Source organism: Saccostrea echinata, unplaced genomic scaffold (assembly GCF_033153115.1).
Source record: "Saccostrea echinata isolate AGI-Se365-2 ecotype Australia unplaced genomic scaffold, CSIRO_AGI_Sech_v1 ptg000037l, whole genome shotgun sequence".
Taxonomy (NCBI): Eukaryota; Metazoa; Mollusca; class Bivalvia; order Ostreida; family Ostreidae; genus Saccostrea; species Saccostrea echinata.
The window spans coordinates 719396-743208 of NW_026889786.1; the positions used below are offsets into that span (position 1 = coordinate 719396).

The 23813-nt window shown below is 34.4% G+C and overlaps 1 protein-coding gene across 1 annotated transcript; it reads right to left on the minus strand.

The window, feature by feature from the left end:
• On the minus strand, window positions 1-21937 carry LOC133200148 (mitochondrial uncoupling protein 4-like). The gene is made up of 10 exons (XM_061335902.1): window positions 21685-21937; window positions 19476-19586; window positions 17081-17143; window positions 12161-12245; window positions 9483-9605; window positions 8573-8685; window positions 8210-8294; window positions 3576-3665; window positions 2586-2688; window positions 1-1980 (listed from the first exon to the last, which is right to left on the minus strand). Exons 1-10 carry the CDS (start codon window positions 21779-21781, stop codon window positions 1909-1911), a joined length of 942 nt encoding a protein of 313 aa, XP_061191886.1. The 5' UTR covers window positions 21782-21937; the 3' UTR covers window positions 1-1908.
• Between the last annotated feature and the right edge of the window lie 1876 nt (window positions 21938-23813).

The window sequence follows — 23813 nt, forward strand, 5'->3', positions numbered from 1 at the left end:
AACCATTCTATACTTTATTTATCAATATATAGTACATGTACATGCATTGCTTGTTTTTAAAACACACAGCATCATTTATGTGTAAATAAATCATTTTATAAGATAAATCTAACAAATCATTGTCAATATTCATCATGTTACACAACCTTATTGACACAATGAAAAGTTGCACACATGACCAGAAATGCTCAAGTACATTTATACTCGCAAATCAATAATGAATATGACATATGTTTTTAATCAAAGTTGTTAGTTACTAAAATTCATTCAAAACAAATACTTACATTGAATACTGCCACTGACTAGTCATAAAAATGAATATTTTCAGACTGACTGACTGTGACACTGTAATCAACCCAACTGAACACACAGTCACTTATATATTACAATACATAACTTGAGGACAGGAAGAAAACTTGACATTTTATATGTAGAATGTTTGCTAAAATATATCTCTCTCTCATTGAAGATACAGTTAAACTTTGTTATCTCCAAATCCAATATCTTGAATACCATGGATATGTCGAAGTGATTTGAAATTCCCAACCACTATTTTCTAATTGTATTTTAACCTCGGTGCTTCGAATCTTCGGATATCTGGAAGGTTTTTCTTGGTCCCAATGAGTTAGAGATAACGAGGTTTGACTGTATATAGATATTTCAAAAGTTCTTTCAATTGCAATACTAGTTGATGATTGTCATGTTCTTAAAATTTCTAGTCAAAACAAAGTACACTAACATTAAACAGAGGACCATGGGCCATAGCACTCACCTGAGTAACAAAGGTCCTGCTGTTCTTCATCAGCAGATTTTTGCCCTTACCTATTCCTAATTTGATCACTTTTTGTGGGCCCACCATACCCCTGTGGGTCATGATTTGAACAAACTAGAATCTACACAACCTCAGGATGCTTTCATATAAATATGACTAATCGTGGCTTTGCTGTTGTTGAGAAGAAGATTTTTAAAAGATTTTCATATATATTCCTATGTAAAATTTTGATCACATGTTGTGGCCCTGCCCTGCCCTCTGGGGGTCATGATTTGAACAAACTTGAATCTACACTACCCGAGGATGATTCATTATAAATACGCCTTATCATGGCTTTGCTGTTGTAGAGAAATTTTCTTTTTTTTTTGAAGATTTTTTCAAATATATTCCTATGTAAAAATTTGATCACCCATTGTGGCCCCATCTTACCCCCGGGGGTTACGATTAGAACAAACTTGAATCTACAATAACTGAGGATGCTTCCATACATGGCTTTGCTGTTCTTGAAGAATTTTAAATGTTTTTCTTATGTATTACTCTGTAAAACTTTGATTGCCCTTTGTGGCCCTATGCCCACTGTGGCCATACCTTTGAACAAACCTGAACCTACACTACATGAGGATGCTTCCATATAAATATGCCTTACGGTTTTGCTGTTCTTGAGAAGATGTTTCCTACATATTCAAATGTAAATCTAATATCACCCATTGTTGCCTCACCCAACCTCAGGGGGTCATGATTTGAATAAACGTTCTGCACTATGTAATTAAGCTTGCACCAAAGGTTCTTCTTTTCTGGTCCAGTGGTTCTTGAGAAGATTTTTAAAAGATGCCATTAAATTTTCACTAATTCTAAATTGTCTCCCCTTGAAAGGGTGTGGTCCTTCATTTGCACAAATGCAAATCCCCTTTACTTTGTGGCAAGTTTGGTTGAAATTGGTCCAGTGGTTCTTGGGAAGAAGTTGAAAATGTGAAAAGTTAACAGATAGATGGACAGACAGAGGCCAGATAAATTATGATCAGAAAAGCTCACTTGTAGAGCTTTCAGCTCAGGTGAGCTAATAAAAGCAAGTATGTGGTGGGCAGGATTTATGGCATGGCCTGAATAAATACTGATTAATCACTAAAACTATTAAATCAAAATGAGGAAGCCCCTGCTAGCTGACGGATCTTCTCAAAGGACAACCAAAAACACAGGGACCAGGGTGCCTGAAAAATGAGAATATTTTTGAAATTAATTATTAAACTGTGCAAAAGTGATGATCAATAGATAATTCACTCCCAAAAAAGAATTCAATCAAAATCAATTGGAATCTGAAATGAAGGAGCTAGGTTTATAAAAATTTAAAACAGTTCAAATGGAATCATGGTGACTACCTATCTAAGAAGAAATCTCTGAAGAAACTGTAGCTTTGAGGACCAAGTCTTATTGAAATCTGACTAAAACAGTAGGAGGAGTAGCATTTTGAAAGAATTTTACAGAAATTTTACTTTTTAGAAACCTTGGCAACTTAATTTGTCTCTGACCAGAAGAGCTACCATGATAATAAAAATGATGAAATTTTCTTGCTGGTCATTGTATTATGATTCCATGATTTAACAAACTGGCCAATAATTCAACCTTTTTTTTAACTCATGAAAACTGATTTTCAGAAAAATCCCCCCCCCACCCCCCCTCCCCCCCAAAAAAATTCAATTTCTGAAATACTGACCCTCAGAAAAATTATTTTTATACCTAATGAAAGCATGAAATCTCTTGTTTGAAATGACATAGGACCATTTATGCATAAAGTGAACCTAGATTTTTGTCTTACCATTCGTAACCAGATGGGGATGAATCCTTTGTATAGAGCCATCACACCTTCCTGTGAGGATGTTTTAATCAGACAGTCTACTGAACCGGTGTATAGCAATCCCCTGTAATAAATGGTAAAACATACTTTATAATGTAACAGGAAGGAGAAAATGTACTGCTGTACTGAGAATCAAACCCGGGACCCCTTTATCACGAGTCAGGTGCTCCATCAACTGAGCTATCCAGGCCCATTGCCCAAACTATTACAATAATGAAAGATAACATAATGATCAAATATATCAGTGTGCATTTTAAAATGCAACTTGATTAAAACAGCATTCAGTTGACATATTTTGGTATCTCAGACACAGATGGATCAAATACACCAAGGACAGGTCAGTGTTATTAAACAGCCAGATTTCACCTTAGATACTTCTGACTCTTAAAATCACAGTTCTGTTATAATTAATCCCTAAACCCAACACAATGAGTACGGTATATACTCGCCTATAAGTCATTTTTTGGGAGTTAAACTCTGGTCCAAAACTCTTTACCCAACTTATACACGAGTTATAAAAAGGTTGGCATTTTAGCGGGTCAATCTTCTAATTTAAGCTTAAAAAATACAACCGACTTATAGGTGGACCGTCTTATAGGCGAGTATATACGGTATGCCATAGCAAGCACTTGCACCCTTGATCTTTCTCTGCTTACTTTTATTACTACAGTCATACAGTTATTTTTTCCATGACAAAGCTTACATTTTGACCTTTTCATTTGTACTGAATTGAGACAAAGATTACAAAGATATAGTGACACATAAATGTATATTAAACAACCCTTTGATATCAAACAAAAACACTCATATAACGACATGCACAAGGTCACACTTCTATACATTTTTTTGAATACTGTTGCAATCTAGGTACTAGCTGATATATGCCTGTTCCACTTGTCTTGAGTTTTTTGAGTTAGTTTTAAATGCTGCCTTCTACACTGAATGACTTACTTTCCATTTTTGGTTGGCTGGTTCATTATTCTCGTTTTGACAACATCAGCTGGTGTCCCAAAGGTGGCTGCTACTAGACCTGAACAGGCACTGAAAGTATTAAAAGTTCATAAACTAGAGGTACTACGAGCAATGAGCTCACAAAATGATACCCCCCCCCTCCCCACTCCCATATGAGTATAATGGCAAAGTCAATGTTTTGCTATAAGGAAGCCCAAAAATATGTGTTCGATCAAAAGTTAAATAGGAGATGCAGAATGGCACTATGTAACAAAGATTCTTGGGAAGTCTTCTTAAATTTTATTCAGTGATATAGGAGTTACAGATAAAAGATAACTACCCCCAATCTTAAAGAAACAAGAGGCCCAAGGGCCTTATCGGTCACCTGAGTACAACAATTTAGAGGATCCATAAACTGATAAATGAAGCTTTGTTGCCCAATAGCAAGAAAAATAGTACAATTAAGATCAACAAAATAATTGGTCTAGTACCTTTCTATCTATCCCCCATTTATCACTTTTACCATGCGACTTTTAACAAAACGTCTATATTATTACCTGTCATATTGGCCTCACTTGGCCTTTGAAGAACATTTAAAAAGATAAGTTATTTTTGTTTCATTTTCATTCATCTATTATTTCCAAGTCTACCTGATCATTAAAACTATGAAAGTACTTTTTGTATTATATAAATGTTCTTGCATAATTCTCTTACTCTATTAACCTTTCAAATACATTATCTACAGTGATTAATTATCAAAGGTGAATGGCAAAGGGGAATAACTTCACTCAGTAGAATACAAATTAATAGAGCCCTGGCAAGGACCAGATCTCTTGACTAAATGGTCCAGATATTCAAAATTCTGGTAAGAATACCTTGCTTATTAAAACTTTTACTCTGTTTGCTTCATATATGCCCAGGAGCAGAGGAGATTTTCAAAGAAATAATGCATTTTCACTATTTAACACAGCCCTACCCTAACACCAGAGCCCATGATCTAGGGTCATGAAAATTTACAAATTGAAAGAGGTACCCTCATCATCATAACTATGCAATTAGTTGAAAATTTTCAAAGAATTCACACATTTTCACTACAGGTGACTCTCGATGGCTCAAACTCCGATCTCTCAAAGTTCTCGATCTCTCGAAGTGAACCTCCGGACCCGTTTTTTTCATCTATATAACTAAGCAAATTTACTCCCGATCTCTCGAACTTCCGATCTCTCGAAGTTCTCTATCTCTCGAATCAAGACCTCGGTCCCGTTACGCATATTTCATTGTTTTTTACTCTCTATCTCTCGAAGTTTGGATTGCGCATGTATACACGTCAATCAAGCGTAAAATTAATTCAGCTTGGACTTATCTGGATAACAGTGAACGCCTGGGGCTGGGATGGACGTGTTAATTGGGTGTTTACATAGATGATACTACACCTGTGAGTCGTCCGAGTGTTGATATAATTAATTGGTAAATTATAAACAAATCGCTTCACAACTTATTTTGACTGGACGAGACGATAATTTTGAGAAAATAATTTAGGGACGTATCAGGAATTTTCCATAGATTATGAACTTTAATATTTATTAGAGTCTACACAATCCCAGTTTGGCAAACATTGCACAAGAAATCCTATCTCAAGAATTGTATACCCAGCAATCTTGTGAGGGACCGATCATAGCCGTGCCGGGGTGGGGGGGGGGGGGGGGGGGGTTTAGCAAAAATCGAAAATTGCTATTCAGGTATCATGTAATCATGAAATGAGAACAAATAAATATTGAAACTTAATCATTTTATTTATTCAAAACAAGATCATTGTTGTTGAAATCAAGTGAATTACCTGTAAAATACGAATGAAAACGTGTAATATACTTCCGGTATGTATAATAATAGAACAATGATTATCGGAACTGAAAATTCCGGATTTTATTCACTTTCTATCTCTCGAACCCCCCGATCTCTCGAACTTTTCTTGCAGTCCCTTGAACTTCGAGAGATCGAGAGTCACCTGTACATAATCAAATAGAACAACAACAACCCCCCCCCCCCCTCCCCCCCGAGAAACAACAGAACCCCTGGGACCACAAGTTTTAAAAAATTTTGTAAAATTAAGCATCCTTGCTCATCATAACTATACACTTGTTTCTTTGCTTTATAACCAGGAGTAGAAAAAAATATTTTGAAAGAAATTATGAATTTTCACTATATAATCAATAGAGTCCCCCCCCCTCCTTTAACCAGAACCCCTGACCCAGGGGCCATGAAATTCACAATTTTGGAAGAGGCAGCCATGCTCATTATAACTATGTACTTACTTAGTTTATTTCATACCCAGGCGCAGAGAAGAAGGTTCTCAAAGATTTAATGCATTTTCACTATATAATCAATAGAGCCCCGCCCTAACACCAGAACCCCTGACCCAGGGGCCATGAAATTCACAATTTTGGAAGAGGCAGCCAAGCTCATCATAACTACATACTTAGTTCATTTAATACCCAGGAGCAGAGAAGAAGACTTTCAAAGAAATGACGATTTTCACTATATAATCAATAGAGCCCCACCCTAACACCACAACCCCGACCCAGGGGCCATGAAATTCACAATTTTGGAAGAGGCAGCCATGCTCATTATAACTATGTACTTAGTTAGTTTATTTCATACCCAGGAGCAGAGAAGGCGATTTTCAAAGATTTAATACATTTTCACTATATAATCAATAGAGCCCTGCCCTAACACCAGAAACCCTGACCCTGTGGCCATGAAATTCACAATTTCGGTAGAGGCACTCTTGCTTCTGATAACTATGTACTTACTTAGTTTATTTCATGCCCAGGAGCAGAGAAGACGATTTTCAAAGATTTAATGCATTTTCACTATATAATCAATAGAGCCCCGCCCCAACACCAGAACCCCTGTCCCTGGGGCCATGAAATTCACAGTTTTGGTAGGGGAACTCTTGCTCATGATAACTATGTACTTACTTAGTTTATTTCATACCCAGGAGCAGAGAAGACGATTTTCAAAGATTTAATGCATTTTCACTATATAATCAATAGAGCCCCGCCCTAACACCAGAACCCCGACCCTGGGGCTTTAAAATTCACAATTTTGGAAGAGGCAGTCTTGCTCAACATAACTATGTCCTTAGTTAGTTTATTTAATACCCAGGAGCAGAGAAGAAGATTTTCAAAGAAATAATGCACTTTTACTATATGATGTATATAGCCCCACCCTAGCACCTCAACCCCCTGACCCTGGGGCCATGAATTTCACCATTTTGGTAGAGGGCTCAATGCTTATTACAATCATGCCAACAGTTTGACTGCTTGATGTCCAGGAGTAAAGAAGAAGATTTTTAAAGATTGCATTAATTTTGGTGGTTTTAGCCCCACCCCTCAGGCCCCAGGGACCATGAAATTCACAATTTTTTTCCCCTTCACCCATAGGTGCTATATGCCAAAATTGGTTGAAATTGGTTGAGCGGTTTCAGAGAAGAAGCTAAAAATGTTCAAATGTTAATGCACAACGCACGACGAATGACGAACGCCGATGGACAAAAACGGATAGCAATAGGTCACCTGAGTGACTCAGGTGACCTAAAAATGGCAGGTTCATGTTTTGCTACGGGAAACCCCAAATTCGTTAAACCGCTATCCGATAAAATGGAAGCCACTGTATGTGTCTCATCAAAATGTAATTTAATATAAAAGGTGCATAATGGCACTACACTGTATGTAATAAAGATTTTGTGAAAGTTTTATTAAATTTTATTCAGTGATATAGGAGGAGTTGCATATAAGAGATGAGTACCCTCAATATTATAGAAAGAAAGGCATGCAGTGACCATGTTTTGTTACAGAAAACCCCAAATATGTGTCTTGAGAAAATGTAAATTAGGAGGTGCACAATGGCACTCCATAATAAAGATACCGTGAAAGTCTCATTACATTTTATTCAGTGGTATAGGAGGAGTTGTGTATAAAAGATGGGTAGCTCCAAGCATAATGGATGGACAGATAAACTGACAAACAGATGGACAGACACCCCCATCACTATATACCCACACTTTTTAAGGGAGGGGGGGTATGATAAAAATAGACCTTAGATGAGGATCATAAGTGATTCAGTGAGTCATTTTCTACTACATGTGTATATATGCCTTGTCCAAAATTTTAGAACTTTGTTAAACAAGAACAAATTAGTATACTGTAGATTCCTTATTTTACGCGAGTACTTAATATCGCGAAATGGCTCAAGGGCGTCAAATCGCGGGAATAATAATTCGCGAATGGGTGATTTATCTAGAGATTTTACATACATTAAAGCACCATAAAAATAAAAGCGAGTAATTTTATTTCGCGAGCGGTGCTTCTCGTGTATTTACGCGATAATTTATTCCTCGCGTATATTTAGGAATTTACAGTAGTAGTTTATGAATTATGTTATGTATTTTTCTTTATTTTCTTCATTTAGCTACAGGTATGTTCTTTCAATGATTGGATAAGCTACCCTAAAATTTACCTAAAATATCAAGAACTATGACACTGACAAATATTACTAATTATTATTTTAATATTACTAAATTGTTATAGACAATGAAACTTCTATTGATTGTAACACCTTTTAATATTGCTAACCTTGCTAAGGAATGTGTGACGTAATTATCTTTGAGATCAGTGTAACGTAAAATATTCTGCTTGGCTGTATCATAAGTACATAAATCTGAAAAGAGGTCAAATTAGTATCCATTATCACATATAGTTTGAAAAGATGTAAAATTAGCACATAACATATTGATTTAATCCTGTATTACATTTCTGATTGGCTGAATACTTGCAGTTTTGATAATACCTTTAATCTCTTAATTAGAACAAAATCCATTTCCTACCCTGTCTATTTCTGATCTTTTTTTGAAATTATTTTCTTATACCATGAAAATAAACAGTAGTGAAAAAAACCTGTAAACAGTATTAAGTGTGTGCAAGATAGAGAAGAGTTACCTCCCATGTTAACCAGTGCTGCCCTCTGTACATTGGGGACCACTCCTCGATATAGGCCTTTAACACCACTTTCTGCCACTATTTTTTGAAATGCATCAAAAAACCCTTTCACTCTAAAATGAAAAAAAATAAAAGAAATAGGCAAGATACAAGATAGTGACAATGGTCAATGCTCAATTGTTTTCACAGTATACAAAGCTAAAATAAATTTTTTAAAAAAGTTTCTGACAAAACTGTAGCTTTACTGGTGTGTACTTATAATAAAGAAGGGGAAACAAAAGCTTGAAACTTAGTAACCCTGGCAATACCATACATAAGAATTATGATCCTTGGTTCATTTAATTTGGGTACCAGGTTTTACTGTTTATCTACCGGTAAATCAAAACCCAATAAACAGAAATATTATACTTCAGAATAATATAGTCACTCTGATTGGTTTAGAGCATGTCACATGCAGGGAGACAATTTGTGATGTCTCCCTCAAGTGCAGGGTGACAACTGCATTGTCTCCCTTTGGATAAAAAAATAAATGTTGTAAGCAAGATATATAGATATATATATTTTATATATTTCAACGGGATTGGTAATCAATAATTTCTCACAAAGATTTCAAAATGTCTGTTGACATATTTTGAAAGTATGGAATTAGAGCAGTGGGTAGGAGAACACAAGAAATTTGACTGACATTTTCTATTCTATTTTATCAAATTAAGATTCTTCAGGATAATAAAACTATTATGGACTGTATAGAAGGGAGACATCACAAATTATCAGGTTTGAGTAGGGTTGTCAACCATTGATCATCTAATTTTGTGCAGTGGCCAGATTAAATCACAAAAAGAACATGCATTTTCTTCTTTTCCTTTTTTAGAATATGCATCAATTTTTTTCTACACTTGAATGAGCATACCTTGGAGGTTTCCCCTCCAATTTTCTTCTTCCCTCCATCTGCATCTGGACTTTAATGAGGTCAGTTGGACTGGCTATCAGCTGTCCCAGAGCTCCAGCAATCAGGCCTCCTAGTGATGCCTTCCTATCAAGTGTTTACAAACTATAATTATCATTAGAATCAGAATGTCACCTGAGCACACTACAACACTGTCCAGTAAAGGATCCATATAATATAAAACAAAATAAACTGATAGATGCAAGGGAACTTGGATGATCAGGGAACAACAAAATAGTTAATCTATTACCCAGTGAAAAATCATGATGTAGCTTTTTTACTTGCCTGTACTTGCCAGTGATAATACACTCAATTTGTCACTATAACCAGACTGAACAAGTGCACTTATGGTAAACTCATCACATTTCCTCCCATATGATCCTTTCTTGGTATTTGAAGAATATTTATTGTACAAAGATAAGGTGTTTTTGCCTCATTTTCATTTTTCTATTATTTACATGTCTACCTAACCATTAAAATCTATGAAAGTACTATTTGTATTATACATTAAAAATTCTTGTACAATACCTTTAATTAACTGACCTATTAGTTACATTATTTACAGAGAATGATTATCACAGGTGAATAGCAAAGGGTAATAACTTCTCTCAGCAGAGTACCCAACAAGATCTGGGTGCGATTGAGCATTTTCCAGCACCAGATCACTAAACCAAGAGATCCAGAATTTCACTAATCTGGTGAAAATACCCTTGCTCATTATAACTTCAAACTTTATTTGCCTCTTAGATGCCCAGAAGCAGAGAAGAACTTCAAAGAATTTTTTTTTTTATTAAAAAAAGCATTTTCACTATATAATCAATACATCCCCTCCTTAACACACAACACCCCAGGTCTATGAATTTCACAATTTTTGAATTGGCATCCTTGCTCATCATAATCATGAACTTAGTTTGATTGCTTGATACCCAGGAACAGAGAAGAAGGTTTTCAAAGAAATAATGCATTTTCATAAATAATCAATAGATCCCCACCCCAACAACAGAACCCCTGACTAAAGGGCCATAAATTTTCCAATTTTGGAAGATGCACCTTTCCTCATCATAACTCATGCATTTTAAAATTTATCTGCTAAATACCAAGGGACAGAGAAGAAGATTTTGCAAAGAAATAATGCATTTTCACGATATGATCGATAGAAGACCGCCCTAACACAAAGCCCCTGACCCAGGGGTCATAAAATTCACAATTTTGGAAGAGGTACGCTTGCAAATCATAACCATGCACTTTATTTGTCTGCTTAATACCCAGGAGAAGAGAAGAAGATGTCCAAAGAATTAATAAATTGCATTTTCACTATATAATCAAATACAGCCCCACCTTCCCACCAGAACCCCTGACCCAGGAGGTTATGAAATTCACAATTTTGGAAGAGGCATTCTTGCTTGTCACAACCATGCACTTAGCTTGTCTGCTAAATATACAGGGGAGAGAAGTTTCTTAAAGAATTTATATGCATTTTCATTATATGATCTATAGAACCCCACCCTATCTCCAGAACCTCTGACCATGGGCCATAAATTTCAGTTAATGCTTATACAATCATGCCAACAGTTTGACTACTTGATGTCCAGGAGTAAAGAAGATTTTTTTAAGACAGCATTAATTTTGATGGTTTTAGCCTCATTCAACAGGCCCTAATGGGGGGGGGGGGACTATGAAATTGAAACTTTTCCTTTCCCTTCACCCATGGATGCTTTATGGCAAAATTGGTTGAAAATGGTTCAGTGGTTCAAGAGAAGAAGTTAAAAGTGTTCAAAAATTTATGACTGACAAATGACACAAAATGCACAACAATGGACAGTGACTCAGGTGACCTAAAATTGCACATATTATACTCCACAATCAAAAACATTTGTTATAACACTGCCAGCTAATAAATTTGCGATTTTTTTTATTCCACAAGTTTAAGATTTCTGATTGAAGCTACGTTTCATGTTCCGAAGCTCACTCATATAAAATTTTGCTTTTAGTAACACTAATGGTTTTCCAAAAGAAATCTAATTTATAATTAAAATGCCCACAATTTTAGTATACATTGCAGGGGAAATTTTGACAATAATGGCCTTTTAACTTTTCAATTCTATAAATGAGTAATAGAAATTTATCCCACTGCAAGTTATCTCTCTTATCAGAAGGCCAATGAACCTTAAAGATACAGATACATGTATCTCAAATCAATGTGTTTACTTTGATAAATGCTAAAATTGAAGAACAGTCCATCAATATATATAGCAACCCGCTTGTGCAGTTAAGAATTGGACAAAATTTGACATCACTTCATTTCAACATCTTGAAAATAACGTTTTCTTATAGTTATGTGAAACAAACCTTATATTTTTGGAAAGAGGATAAAATAAACTTTTGATCTATGTGCATATGTTTATGTTTATTTAATGATAAAAGTGTGTTTTGAAGCGGTAAAGTCAATACACACCAGTCAATATCGATTATATATATATATATATATATATATATATATATATATATATATATATATATATATATATATATATATGGCTAATCAAAGTACATACATGTACCTATAAATGCAAATCTACACTTCATATTTTTTAAAACGTATTATATAAATAAATGTAAACCAATACTTCATAATTTTTTACCATACTGGGAAGCTGCCATCAGCCTCTCTTTGTAGAATGTGTTCCCTGAATAATTCATAAATTGACATCCGGCTACCTGTGTACACTGCCAAACAAAAAAAAAACTCTCAAAGAACTCATTAATATGGATCGGAAAGATTCAAATTTCCATGCCTAATTTTTCTCTTATACAGATGAAGTTTCTAAGTGATGGATATTGACAATCTCACTTTATGATATTTTTAAAGGGAGATGTAATTTACTCTATTAAAACATATATACTGAAGAAGCTGGTTAAACTCGCTGTGATTCTTGCTTGTGGATTAAATGTTCCATATGATTAATGATTAAGTTCTCCAATTGGCAAAATCATCATAGCTAGCCAAGCGTGATGATCTGCTCCTCTCCTCTTTTCATTCTTCAAGTGAATCATTTCTTTTGGCTAACGAAGATATAATCACAAAATTGGCATATGCCTATACTGAAGATTCAATTGTATGAAAGATCACCTACACAGATTTTGCTTCTTTCATTACTTTTCTGAAATGAGCTGTACAATCTCTGGTTATACATTGCTTGGTAATTATATTTATTATTAATTTCTCTTTTTAAAAATGTTGAGCATTTGATCTAATTATCTATGGAGCAGAAACTAATTTTGAAGCAAGGCAAATAATGTATACTTATTATGCCATTGCTAGTTTAAGCCTATTAACTATAACCAGAAGTCTCTGATGAGACTGTAGCTCTACTGGTCTGTACATATAACAAAGGAAAAGTAGCACTTGGATTTGAAACTTTGCAACATGCAGCAATAAATAGAATAATGTATCTTAATGTAGTCTACTTGTGCGCCAAGTTATATTGAAATCAGACCAAAACTGAAGGAGGAGTAACATTTTAAAGAAATTTCACAGAAATTTCTATTTTTAGTAACCATGGCAACACCGTTTGTCGAAATCAAAAGTTGATGCACTAAGTTATGTATCTTAGTGTAGTCTATTTGTTTGCCAAGTTATTCTAATATCAGACGAAAACTGAAGGAGGAATAGCCTTTTAAAGGAATTTCACAGAAATTTCTATTTTTAGTAACCATGGCAACACCGTTCATCGAAATCAAAAACCGATGCACTAAATTATGTATCTTAGTGTAGTCTACTTGTGTGCCAAGTTATATTGAAATCAGACCAAAACTGTAGGAGGAGTAGCGTTTTAAAGGAATTTCACAGAAATTTCTATTTTTAGTAACCATGGCAACACCATTCATTGAAATCAAAAACTGATGCACTAAATTATGTATCTTAGTGTAGTCTACTTGTGTGCCAAGTTATATTGAAATCAGACCAAAACTGTAGGAGGAGTAGCGTTTGAAAGGAATTTCACAGAAATTTCTATTTTTAGTAACCATGGCAACATCGTTCATCAAAATCAAAAACCGATGCACTAAATTATGTATCTTAGTGTAGTCTACTTGTGTGCCAAGTTACACTGAAATTGGACCAAAACTGTAGGAGGAGTAGCGTTTTGAAAAGTAGCACTTGGATTTGAAACTTTGCAACATGCAGCAATAAATAGAATAATGTATCTTAATGTAGTCTACTTGTGCGCCAAGTTATATTGAAATCAGACCAAAACTGTAGGAGGAGTAGCGTTTTAGAGGAATTTACAGAAATTTCTATTTTTAGTAACCATGGCAACACCGTTTGTCGAAATCAAAAGCTGATGCACTAAGTTACGTATCTTAGTGTAGTCTATTTGTTTGCCAAGTTATTCTAATATCAGACGAAAACTGAAGGAGGAATAGCCTTTTAAAGGAATTTCACAGAAATTTCTATTTTTAGTAACCATGGCAACACCGTTCATCGAAATCAAAAACCGATGCACTAAATTATGTATCTTAGTGTAGTCTACTTGTGTGCCAAGTTATATTGAAATCAGACCAAAACTGTAGGAGGAGTAGCGTTTTAAAGGAATTTCACAGAAATTTCTATTTTTAGTAACCATGGCAACACCATTCATTGAAATCAAAAACTGATGCACTAAATTATGTATCTTAGTGTAGTCTACTTGTGTGCCAAGTTATATTGAAATCAGACCAAAACTGTAGGAGGAGTAGTGTTTGAAAGGAATTTCACAGAAATTTCTATTTTTAGTAACCATGGCAACATCGTTCATCAAAATCAAAAACCGATGCACTAAATTATGTATCTTAGTGTAGTCTACTTGTGTGCCAAGTTATACTGAAATTGGACCAAAACTGTAGGAGGAGTAGCGTTTTGAAAAATTGTTTACAGACAGACGGACAGACAGACAGACAGACAGACGGACGGACGACGGACACCTTACTATCGCATAAGCTCTTCTGGTCTCTGACCAGTAGAGCTAAAAAACATAACAGTCCAGTGCTCTACCAATTGAGCTAAAGGGTTGACCCTCTAACCCAAGCTAGTAGGAAGCCATGTATCTGACACTGCCACATTTACAGTGTTTTTTATTACATTGAAAAAATAGTTGATATGTCATCTTTGTGAGACATGACACTCTGCAAATTGATTGTTGAAAAAAAAAAATCATAATTAATTATACAAAATCAAATTGATCTTAATACCTTTATATCCAACTCATTTTAAAAATAAAAGGCTGGTTCCAGTAACTATGTATTTTGACAGATATAAATTACAATTAAGAGACTTAGACAACAGAGATCTTTATTTCTTTCTGCCCTATTCCCAGGAGATATAGATAAGACCTGCTTGATCAGAGATGCCCTAACAGCTTCCCACACTGAACTCATTAATTAATCTTTAACTGGATGCATTTCCACTCATTACTCCCAAGGGACTAATGGATTTACACTATCTGCTGTGTAATGTAACCAGAAGTCTCTGATGAGACTGTAGCTCTACTGGTCTGTTTGTATAACAAAAGAAAAGTAGCACTTGGATTTGAAACATTGCAACATGCAACAATAAATAGAATTATGTATCTTAATGTAGTCTACTTTTGTGACAAGTTATATTGAAATCAAATGAAAACTAGGAGTAGTAGCGTTTTGAAAGTATTTCACTAAAATTTCTATTTTTAGTAACCATGACAACACCATTCACCCAAATAAAAAAAAACAGAAATACATATTATGTATCGTAGTGTATTCTAACTGTGTGCCAAATTAGATTGAAATCAGACCAAAATTGTAGGAGGAGTAACGTTTTAAAGGAATTTCAAAGAAATTTCTATTTTAAGTAACCATGGCAACACTGTTCATTGAATTCAAAAACCAATGCAATAAATTATGTATCTTAGTATAGTCTTCTTGTATGCCTAATTATATTAGAAGCAGACTAAAACTGTAGCAGGAGTAGTGTTTTAAAGGAATTTCACAGAAATTTTTATTTTTAGTAACCATGGCAACACCGTCAATTGAATAAAAAAAACCGATGCAATAAATTATGTATCTTAGTGTAGTCTACTTGTGTGCCAAGTTATATTGAAATCGGACCAAAACTGTAGGAGGAGTAGCGTTTTAAAGGAAATTCACAGAAATTTCTATTTTTAGTAACCATGGCAACACCGTCCATCGAAATCAAAAACCGATGCACTAAATTATGTTTCTTAGTGTAGTCTACTTGTGTGCCGAGTTATATTGAAATCGGACCAAAACTGTAGGAGGAGTAGCGTTTTAAAGGAAATTCACAGAAATTTCTATTTTTAGTAACCATGGCAACACCGTCCATCGAAATCAAAAACCGATGCACTAAATTATGTTTCTTAGTGTAGTCTACTTGTGTGCCGAGTTATATTGAAATCGGACCAAAACTGTAGGAGGAGTAGCGTTTTAAAGGAATTTCACAGAAATTTCTATTTTTAGTAACCATGGCAACACCGTCCATCGAAATCAAAAACCGATGCACTAAATTATGTATCTTAGTGTAGTCTACTTGTGTGCCAAGTTATATTGAAATCGGACCAAAACTGTAGGAGGAGTAGCGTTTTAAAGGAATATCACAGAAATTTCTATTTTTAGTAACCATGGCAACACCGTCCATCGAAATCAAAAACCGATGCACTAAATTATGTATCTTAGTGTAGTCTACTTGTGTGCCGAGTTATATTGAAATCGTACCAAAACTGTAGGAGGAGTAGCATTTTAAAGGAATTTCACAGAAATTTCTATTTTTAGTAACCATGGCAACACCGTCCATCGAAATCAAAAACCGATGCACTAAATTATGTATCTTAGTGTAGTCTACTTGTGTGCCGAGTTATATTGAAATCGGACCAAAACTGTAGGAGGAGTAGCGTTTTAAAGGAATATCACAGAAATTTCTATTTTCAGTAACCATGGCAACACCGTCCATCGAAATCAAAAACCGATGCACTAAATTATGTATCTTAGTGTAGTCTACTTGTGTGCCAAGTTATATTGAAATCGGACCAAAACTGTAGGAGGAGTAGCATTTTAAAGGAATTTCACAGAAATTTCTATTTTTAGTAACCATGGCAACACCGTCCATCGAAATCAAAAACCGATGCACTAAATTATGTATCTTAGTGTAGTCTAATTGTGTGCCAAGTTATATTGAAATCGGACCAAAACTGTAGGAGGAGTAGCGTTTTGAAAAATTGTTTACAGACAGACGGACAGACAGACAGACAGACAGACAGACAGACAGACAGACGGACGGACGACGGACACCTTACTATCGCATAAGCTCTTCTGGTCTCTGACCAGTAGAGCTAAAAACCAGTCAGTGGTGCATAACAAAGTTTGAAAAGGCAACAGCCTTCAAGCTATTGTAAAATTGACAGACACTGTGCACTGCATGCAAAAATATTACATCATTCTCTTTATAACAAAGAAGTTTTTTTCTCCAAGTGTCATTTACCGTACCTATATGGGGAATTATTTACCGTACCTATATGGCAAATTATTTACCGTACCTATATGGCGAATTAAAGCTGGTTGTAATCCCTGATAAAGACTGAGTACTCCTTCTTCACGGACTGTAACAAAGAAAGTAGACATTATTTTTAAAAAATCTTAAATCATAAGAGGCCCATGGGCCACAACGCTCACCTGAGTTACACTGGCTATGCTGTTCTTAAGAAAAAGATTTCTAAAAAAGTTATTTTCCCTCTCTATTCACATGAATTTATGGCCCCATCCTATCCCCAAGGGGTGAACCAAGTCACGTCATAATTTGGATCCACATAACAAGGAAGTGCTTCAAAATCAGTATGACAAACATGGCCTTCTTCTGCTCTGGAGATTTTTTAAAAGATTTTTTCTGTGTACATGCATTAAGCAACATTAAATCCCATCATTGGATACCCACGGGTGATCTCAACTTTTACTCATTACCCGTGGACAAACTTGCCGAAATGTCGTCTTAAAATATGCTAATTTTGTTGTTATAGACAAAGAATCAGAAAGTTGGAACTCTTCAATTTTTAAAATACGTTTATTAGTTTGCTATTTATGCTTTAAAAATCTTGACACTCCTTTAAAGGTGCAAATTTTATGATTGAAGACAGATCGTACATGCCACTTACATCAAATACCAGTAAGAAATTACAGGGGAGTACCTTTCTCAAACTGAGAAATTATATGGGAGTACCTTTCTCAAACTGCGAAATGCACCTGTGAGTGGATTTATTTGCAATCCATGTGTTAACTACAGAAAAGTTTTTGTCATTGCTGAACATACATACGTAACGTCAACTTTAATTTGTTGATTTGCCATCGCGACTCTGCTAATCAAATGACCCGTGCATATTAATTACATGCGACAATTTTTCGGCGAGTTTGCCCAAAATCCTGGCCCTGCTGTTCTTAAGTAATATTTTGAAGATATTTATCTATATATTCCCATGTAACACTAAAGTGATGCTTTATTGTAGTTCCACACCACACCCTAGAGACATGATTTCAACAAATTTGAAGCTGCACTACCTGAAGATGCCTGCCAATAATGTGACTAATGATGCCCTAGCTAGCTTATAATTAAGAAAGAAGATTTTTAAGACTTTTTTACTACATACTTTGATCCCCTATTGTGGTCCTAGCCTAATCCTGGATGCAACATTCTGAACAAACTTCAATCTGCACTACCTGAGGATGCTTGCATATTATTACAACTTTTCATTGCCTTGCTCGTGAGAAGAAGATTTTTAAGGCAATGTACAAATTACCATTTGAAACTTTGTATCCCATTTGTCACCCCACCCTACCCCTTTAGGCCATGATTTCAACAAATTTAAATCTGCATTACAATACTGTGGAATCATTTAAATTCGTGGGGGTCAATGTTCGTGGGCAAGCAAAATTTTATTGGTTTGTGTGGATGTAATTTTGTGGGCAGCTCGTTTATTTGGTAGATAAAATCAATCAGTACGTTGACAATATAGTTGTTCGTGGGGATGTAAATTCGTGGGTAAGGGTTACCCACGAAATCCACGAACATTGATCCCCAATGAACAATGATGATTCCACAGTACCTGATGATGCTTGCTACCAACAGGACTAATCATGGCCCAGATTTTACAAGACTTTCACTATTTATTCCCATGTAAAAATTAGATATCCTATTGTGACTAAGCATGGTCTTCTGATCTAGAGAAGGATATTTTTAAAGATTTTTTCATAGAGATATATATATCCACATCTACCCCTATGGCCCAGGACTTGTACAAATTTAAAGCTTTCAAAATAGTTTCATTTTTTCTTGCTGATTGTTCTTGAAAAGATTTTTCATTACCAGGTAATTCCATCCCAATTTTGTATTGTCTCAAATATGTCCACTTGGCAGAGGGTGTGGCACTCCATTTGAATAAACTTGAATCCCTTTATTCAAAGATACTTTGAGATAAGTTTGGTTGAAATTGGCCCCATGGTCTGGAGAAGAAGATGAAATTGTGAAAAGTTTACAACAGAAGACAATGGAAAAATTTCAATCAGAATCTCACTTGAGCCTTTTTGCTCACTGGGACCTCAGATTTTGCTTCATTATAACCGAGATTCTTTACATCTATATAAACAGCATAGTAAAAAAGTCTTCTACAGAAATCATAAAAGATTCCTTATAACTAAGATTTCCTTGTAAGCAAGTTCTTTTTAACCAAGTTTTACTGTAATCTGTGATTATTAAATATACAAACTAGTAATTCCTCAAAATACCAAGCAACTTTTCTAGTGACAAATATCATTTACAGGATCCAATTCTAGACAAGTGCCACCACAGAAAACAGAGTTCCATTTTGAAAATATAGGATATTTTGAAATTTATCAGAATAACAAATATCAGACCTAGAGTTTATGCAAGAACCAGTTACTAACCTATCCCTAATGCTGTGCTGACCATTCCTCGTTTGGCCATGAGAGCTCCATCCCCCGCTTTCTCTCCCTGAATTTGCAGGCGGGTCTTGGTCAAGTCTAGAGGGTATGTAGCTGAAACAATGCAGAGAAAATTAATTTTATTCTTGATTAATCTAATAACAATCACACAATTAATTAGGATTTGTTCTAGTACATGTAGTAAGTTGCTGTTCATTATAAGTATTAAATGCACTTATCAGCATGATCAGTGAGTTTAGTTGAATCTTAAATTCTATGGTACTTTACACTGTATTTTAATATCAATACAATTTTTTTTTAAATTCAATGATACTTTATACTAAATTAAGGAAATTGTTTTTCATAAATTTAAAATATATTTTGAATTCAAATACAGCAGAAATTGAAGGCATTTTTGCAGCCAAAAGCTATAGTATTTCACTCCAGTCTGATCCCAAAATTACTGGTAATTCCTTCAATTAATGCTATAAAAATTCCAAATTATAATGATTTTTAACTCTTTAATTTTGCTTGAATCGAAAGTCTTGTTAATTTGATTCACAGTTGTTCAAGGACCATAAGAGCACATTGAAAATGCACAATTTCCTGAACTTTGATTAACATTTGATTAATTTTCATCAAATTTTTAACAAATACAGTATGCAGACTTTTCCATCAGTGTTTTTTTTAAAGACATAATCTGATATCAGTACTGTACTAAGTTTTGTAAATTTGGTAGATATGCTAGCATGTGTTCTATGTTTTTCAAAGCAAACTGTTCCTAAAAATAACTTGAAATTGAAAAAAATTGAAATTGAGAAAAAAAATGCAATATTCTTGTGACATTTATTAACTAATGAATGATGCAATCCCAATGGCTTGTAATCTTAAATTAGAAAATAGGGTAGGGAGTATCTTTCACTCTAATTTCATCATTTCATTCCAAATTGACATTCTCTAGAGAAAGGGGGAAAAGACTATATGCCCTTTGGCCCCTGTTAAATCTGCCTATGGACTAGCTATTCAGATACATACCTAGAAACTTTAATTTGCTACAACCTATCTAAAATTTTTAATTGATCTTTCTTCTATGATCATATTTCTGTCAGGTCACATTGTTAATGTTGTACTTGAAAAAGTCATACAAATATAATCATGACAATATACCCCAGTTTCTTAACAGTTACTTGTATTGTCTTCTACATGTATATAGAATTTAAAAATTGTATACTTTTAACACTCAATAAATGTTGACACATGGTGACTTATAAAGTACCAATGCACTGTCCCGTGGTATCTTTTGCAATTTAGTGGAATATATCTATTCAGTTTATATTTTTGTATATATATGTACATGATGTATATCTCTGGCTTTTTTGCATTATGGTACACGGTGGTACTTGTTTACACTTTACAATGTGTATTTCAAATTGTACATGTTAGCAATTATATCAACTTATAAACCAAGAGTAAATTGACTAAGTATATGTGTTAAGAAAATGCTGAATATTACTATTATCACATTTTGTGAATAATTATTATATTTATATGTTCTGTTTAATAATCATGTATGTAATATGCTCAAAAGGGCCCTGATTTGGAATAATAAATATTGTCAATTGTATTGAATTACCTCCCCTGATTAAGTTCTTTTAGAACATGTCTGAGCACAGGCACCTGAATTTTTATCAATCAGTCACTCAATAAGCCAAATATCGAAAAATTCTATCCCCTCTATGTATTTATATATAGAGGGGGTAGAATTTGATATTTGGCTTATTGAGCGACTGATTGATAAAAATTCAGGTACCTGTGGTTTGAGAAAGGGTGCCATCTTTATACTTAAATTTCTCATTCCTTTCTTTCATTAATTAGTTATACAAATTAAGGTTTGGTGGAAAAGGGGGGGAGGCAATGACCCCCTTTTAATCTACCTAGCTGTGTACAGACGTACTGTACAGTGTACACCAAGTTAACATCAAACAAAAACTGGTACAAATAATTCAGTATGCTTCCAAGAACAAATCTTGACAAGTCAGTTATCTATTTAAGTATTACCTGTAAAGGGGCCACTGGCCTTGAATATGTGTAAGATAAACACAGATAAACATTGAACTCCGAAGGTACATACATTATTTTTAAATCTTAACACGTGGCGCAAAAAATAATTTATAACCAGTTTTTTTCATTAAAGAGATTAACACTGACACACCTGTTTCTGCACAAACTGCTGCAATAGATGACAGGACATATTTAAACCAAAAGGAATCAGCTGATGATGGTGTTGCTAATTTACTCCCGCCTGTCATTTTGTAGCACTTGTGTTAAATCCTGCTGCTAGAAAAAATAACGTTTCTGTACTCAATGCTAATGATAAGATAGGTCTTTCTGTCTGAAAAATTCTCCACGAAAATTTCATCGTAGAGACTGGGACGTCACATACACATTTCACGTGTAAAACTTGAACTGAACTGTGTAAAACTACGCCACAGAAAGGGAGGTAACTCCTCGGTCATTTCCGTAGCCGCAAAAGGACGAGCCAATCTGATCCTTTGATCCGCTCACACAGATCGCTACCTATGTGAGCCACGGGCGCTGGAAGTTAATGCAAATATTGAGTATGTGCATGTATAAAAAGGGATGCATACTCAATATTTACAATTAAATTCACTTTATTGACAATTACCATATCGGCATACAGTCATGAACAATAATAAACACGATCAATACATGCATTTATCCCATATGTTTACCCTTTATCCCGTGGATATGACTCACGGTAAAATACATCCCCTCCTCCCCTCCCCCTTTTCAGTGCTTCTGTTTGTTTGGATTTCATTGCTAATGCATCAAATTCTTTTAAAATAATATATTTAGACAGAAAATGACAATGTCGATTTACTGTGTTGAGCGAAATGCATGAAACCTGCAGAACACCATAACAAATAGATAAAAGTAACACTCTCTAAAATTATTTATGCACAAATAATTTAAAAATTTAGAAATAAAAAAAAAAACGCTCCTAAAAAGAGCAAATCATGACAAGGCCAATGATCTTATACATGTATCTGCACAATTTTTCTGACCGTAAAATACATTCCCTCCCCCCCCCTTTTCAGTTTTTCTGTTTGTTTGAATTTCATTGCTAATGTATCAAATTCTTTTAAAATAATATATTTAGACAGAAAATGACTTAATGTCGATTTACTGTGTCGAGCGAAATGCATGAAACCTGCAGAAGAACATAACAAATAGATAAAAGTAACACTCTCTAAAATTATTTATGCACAAATAATTTAAAAATTTAGAAATAAAAAAAAACGCTCCTTAAAAGAGCAAATCATGACAAGGCCAATGATCTTATACATGTAGCCTATACATCTGCACAATTTTTCTGACCGTCATTGGATATTTTTTTGATACCCCACAGTCAAGTGCAGTTGTGACGTCACAATGGTTTTTGCGTTAGCGTGATGAAGTAAAATAAAGTGGAGTCCTATAAAAAACAGTGTAAAACATTGGTTGTGAAGTATTAAACATGGGATAAAAAGAATCTCCCATGATTTGTAGTTGGATATGATTTTTATCCAACGAGTTGTAGGTTTTTATCCCATCGCCAAGGCTCGGGGATTAAAAAAAAACACACACAACTCGTTGGATAAAAATCATATCCAACTACAAATCATGGGAGATCCTATATATACAAAGTGACAAATGTGAGGTAAACAAAATAATGTAGAGTATAACTCTAAACAGTATTTATCATGGATGGGCACTGATTCTTAATTTTGTTACTGCAGATCTATAACTTTTTTTTTCAAAGGTAGCTTTAAATAATAATTTTTGTAGTAATGAAGACAGTTTTCTTTGCATAGATATTCCGACTAGATACAATTTTTTGTCTTCTTTAAATGCAGAAATCACTAAATAATTATTATAATCATGTTTGCATACCATTTCCTTGAGTCTCTTATAATATTTAAACATATATTCATAACATAAATAGTACAAAGGAAAACGACCCAATTAAGATAAAACAGCAAGATTTGATGCCTTTCTATATACCCCTAGTATGTCTTTAAATATTAAGTGTTGTGTTTTTTCAAAAGGAAATTGGTCTGAAGACATAAAGTCACATTTAATTGAAGTCAGTTATCCATACTTCATATCCAAAAATTGAAAATTTATGCTATAAATTAGGCTTTATTATAAATCAAAAAATAGGAGGAAAAATCAGTTGGTTTGAAAATATTAGAAATATTTGGAATAATTGTGGACTATCTAATATTTGGCTTGAACAAAACTCAAATAATACAAAATGGTTAAAGCTAAACTCACATT

Coding starts and splice junctions, on each gene's coding strand:
- LOC133200148 (XM_061335902.1), bottom strand. CDS start 21,781: ATGACAGGCGGGAGTAAATTAGCAACACCATCATCAGCTGATTCCTTT. Junction 9,606..12,160: donor GATGGCAGCTTCCCAGTATG/GTAAAAAATTAT, acceptor AACACTTGATAG/GAAGGCATCACTAGGAGGCC. Junction 8,295..8,572: donor AGCACTGGTTAACATGGGAG/GTAACTCTTCTC, acceptor ACCTCTTTTCAG/ATTTATGTACTTATGATACA.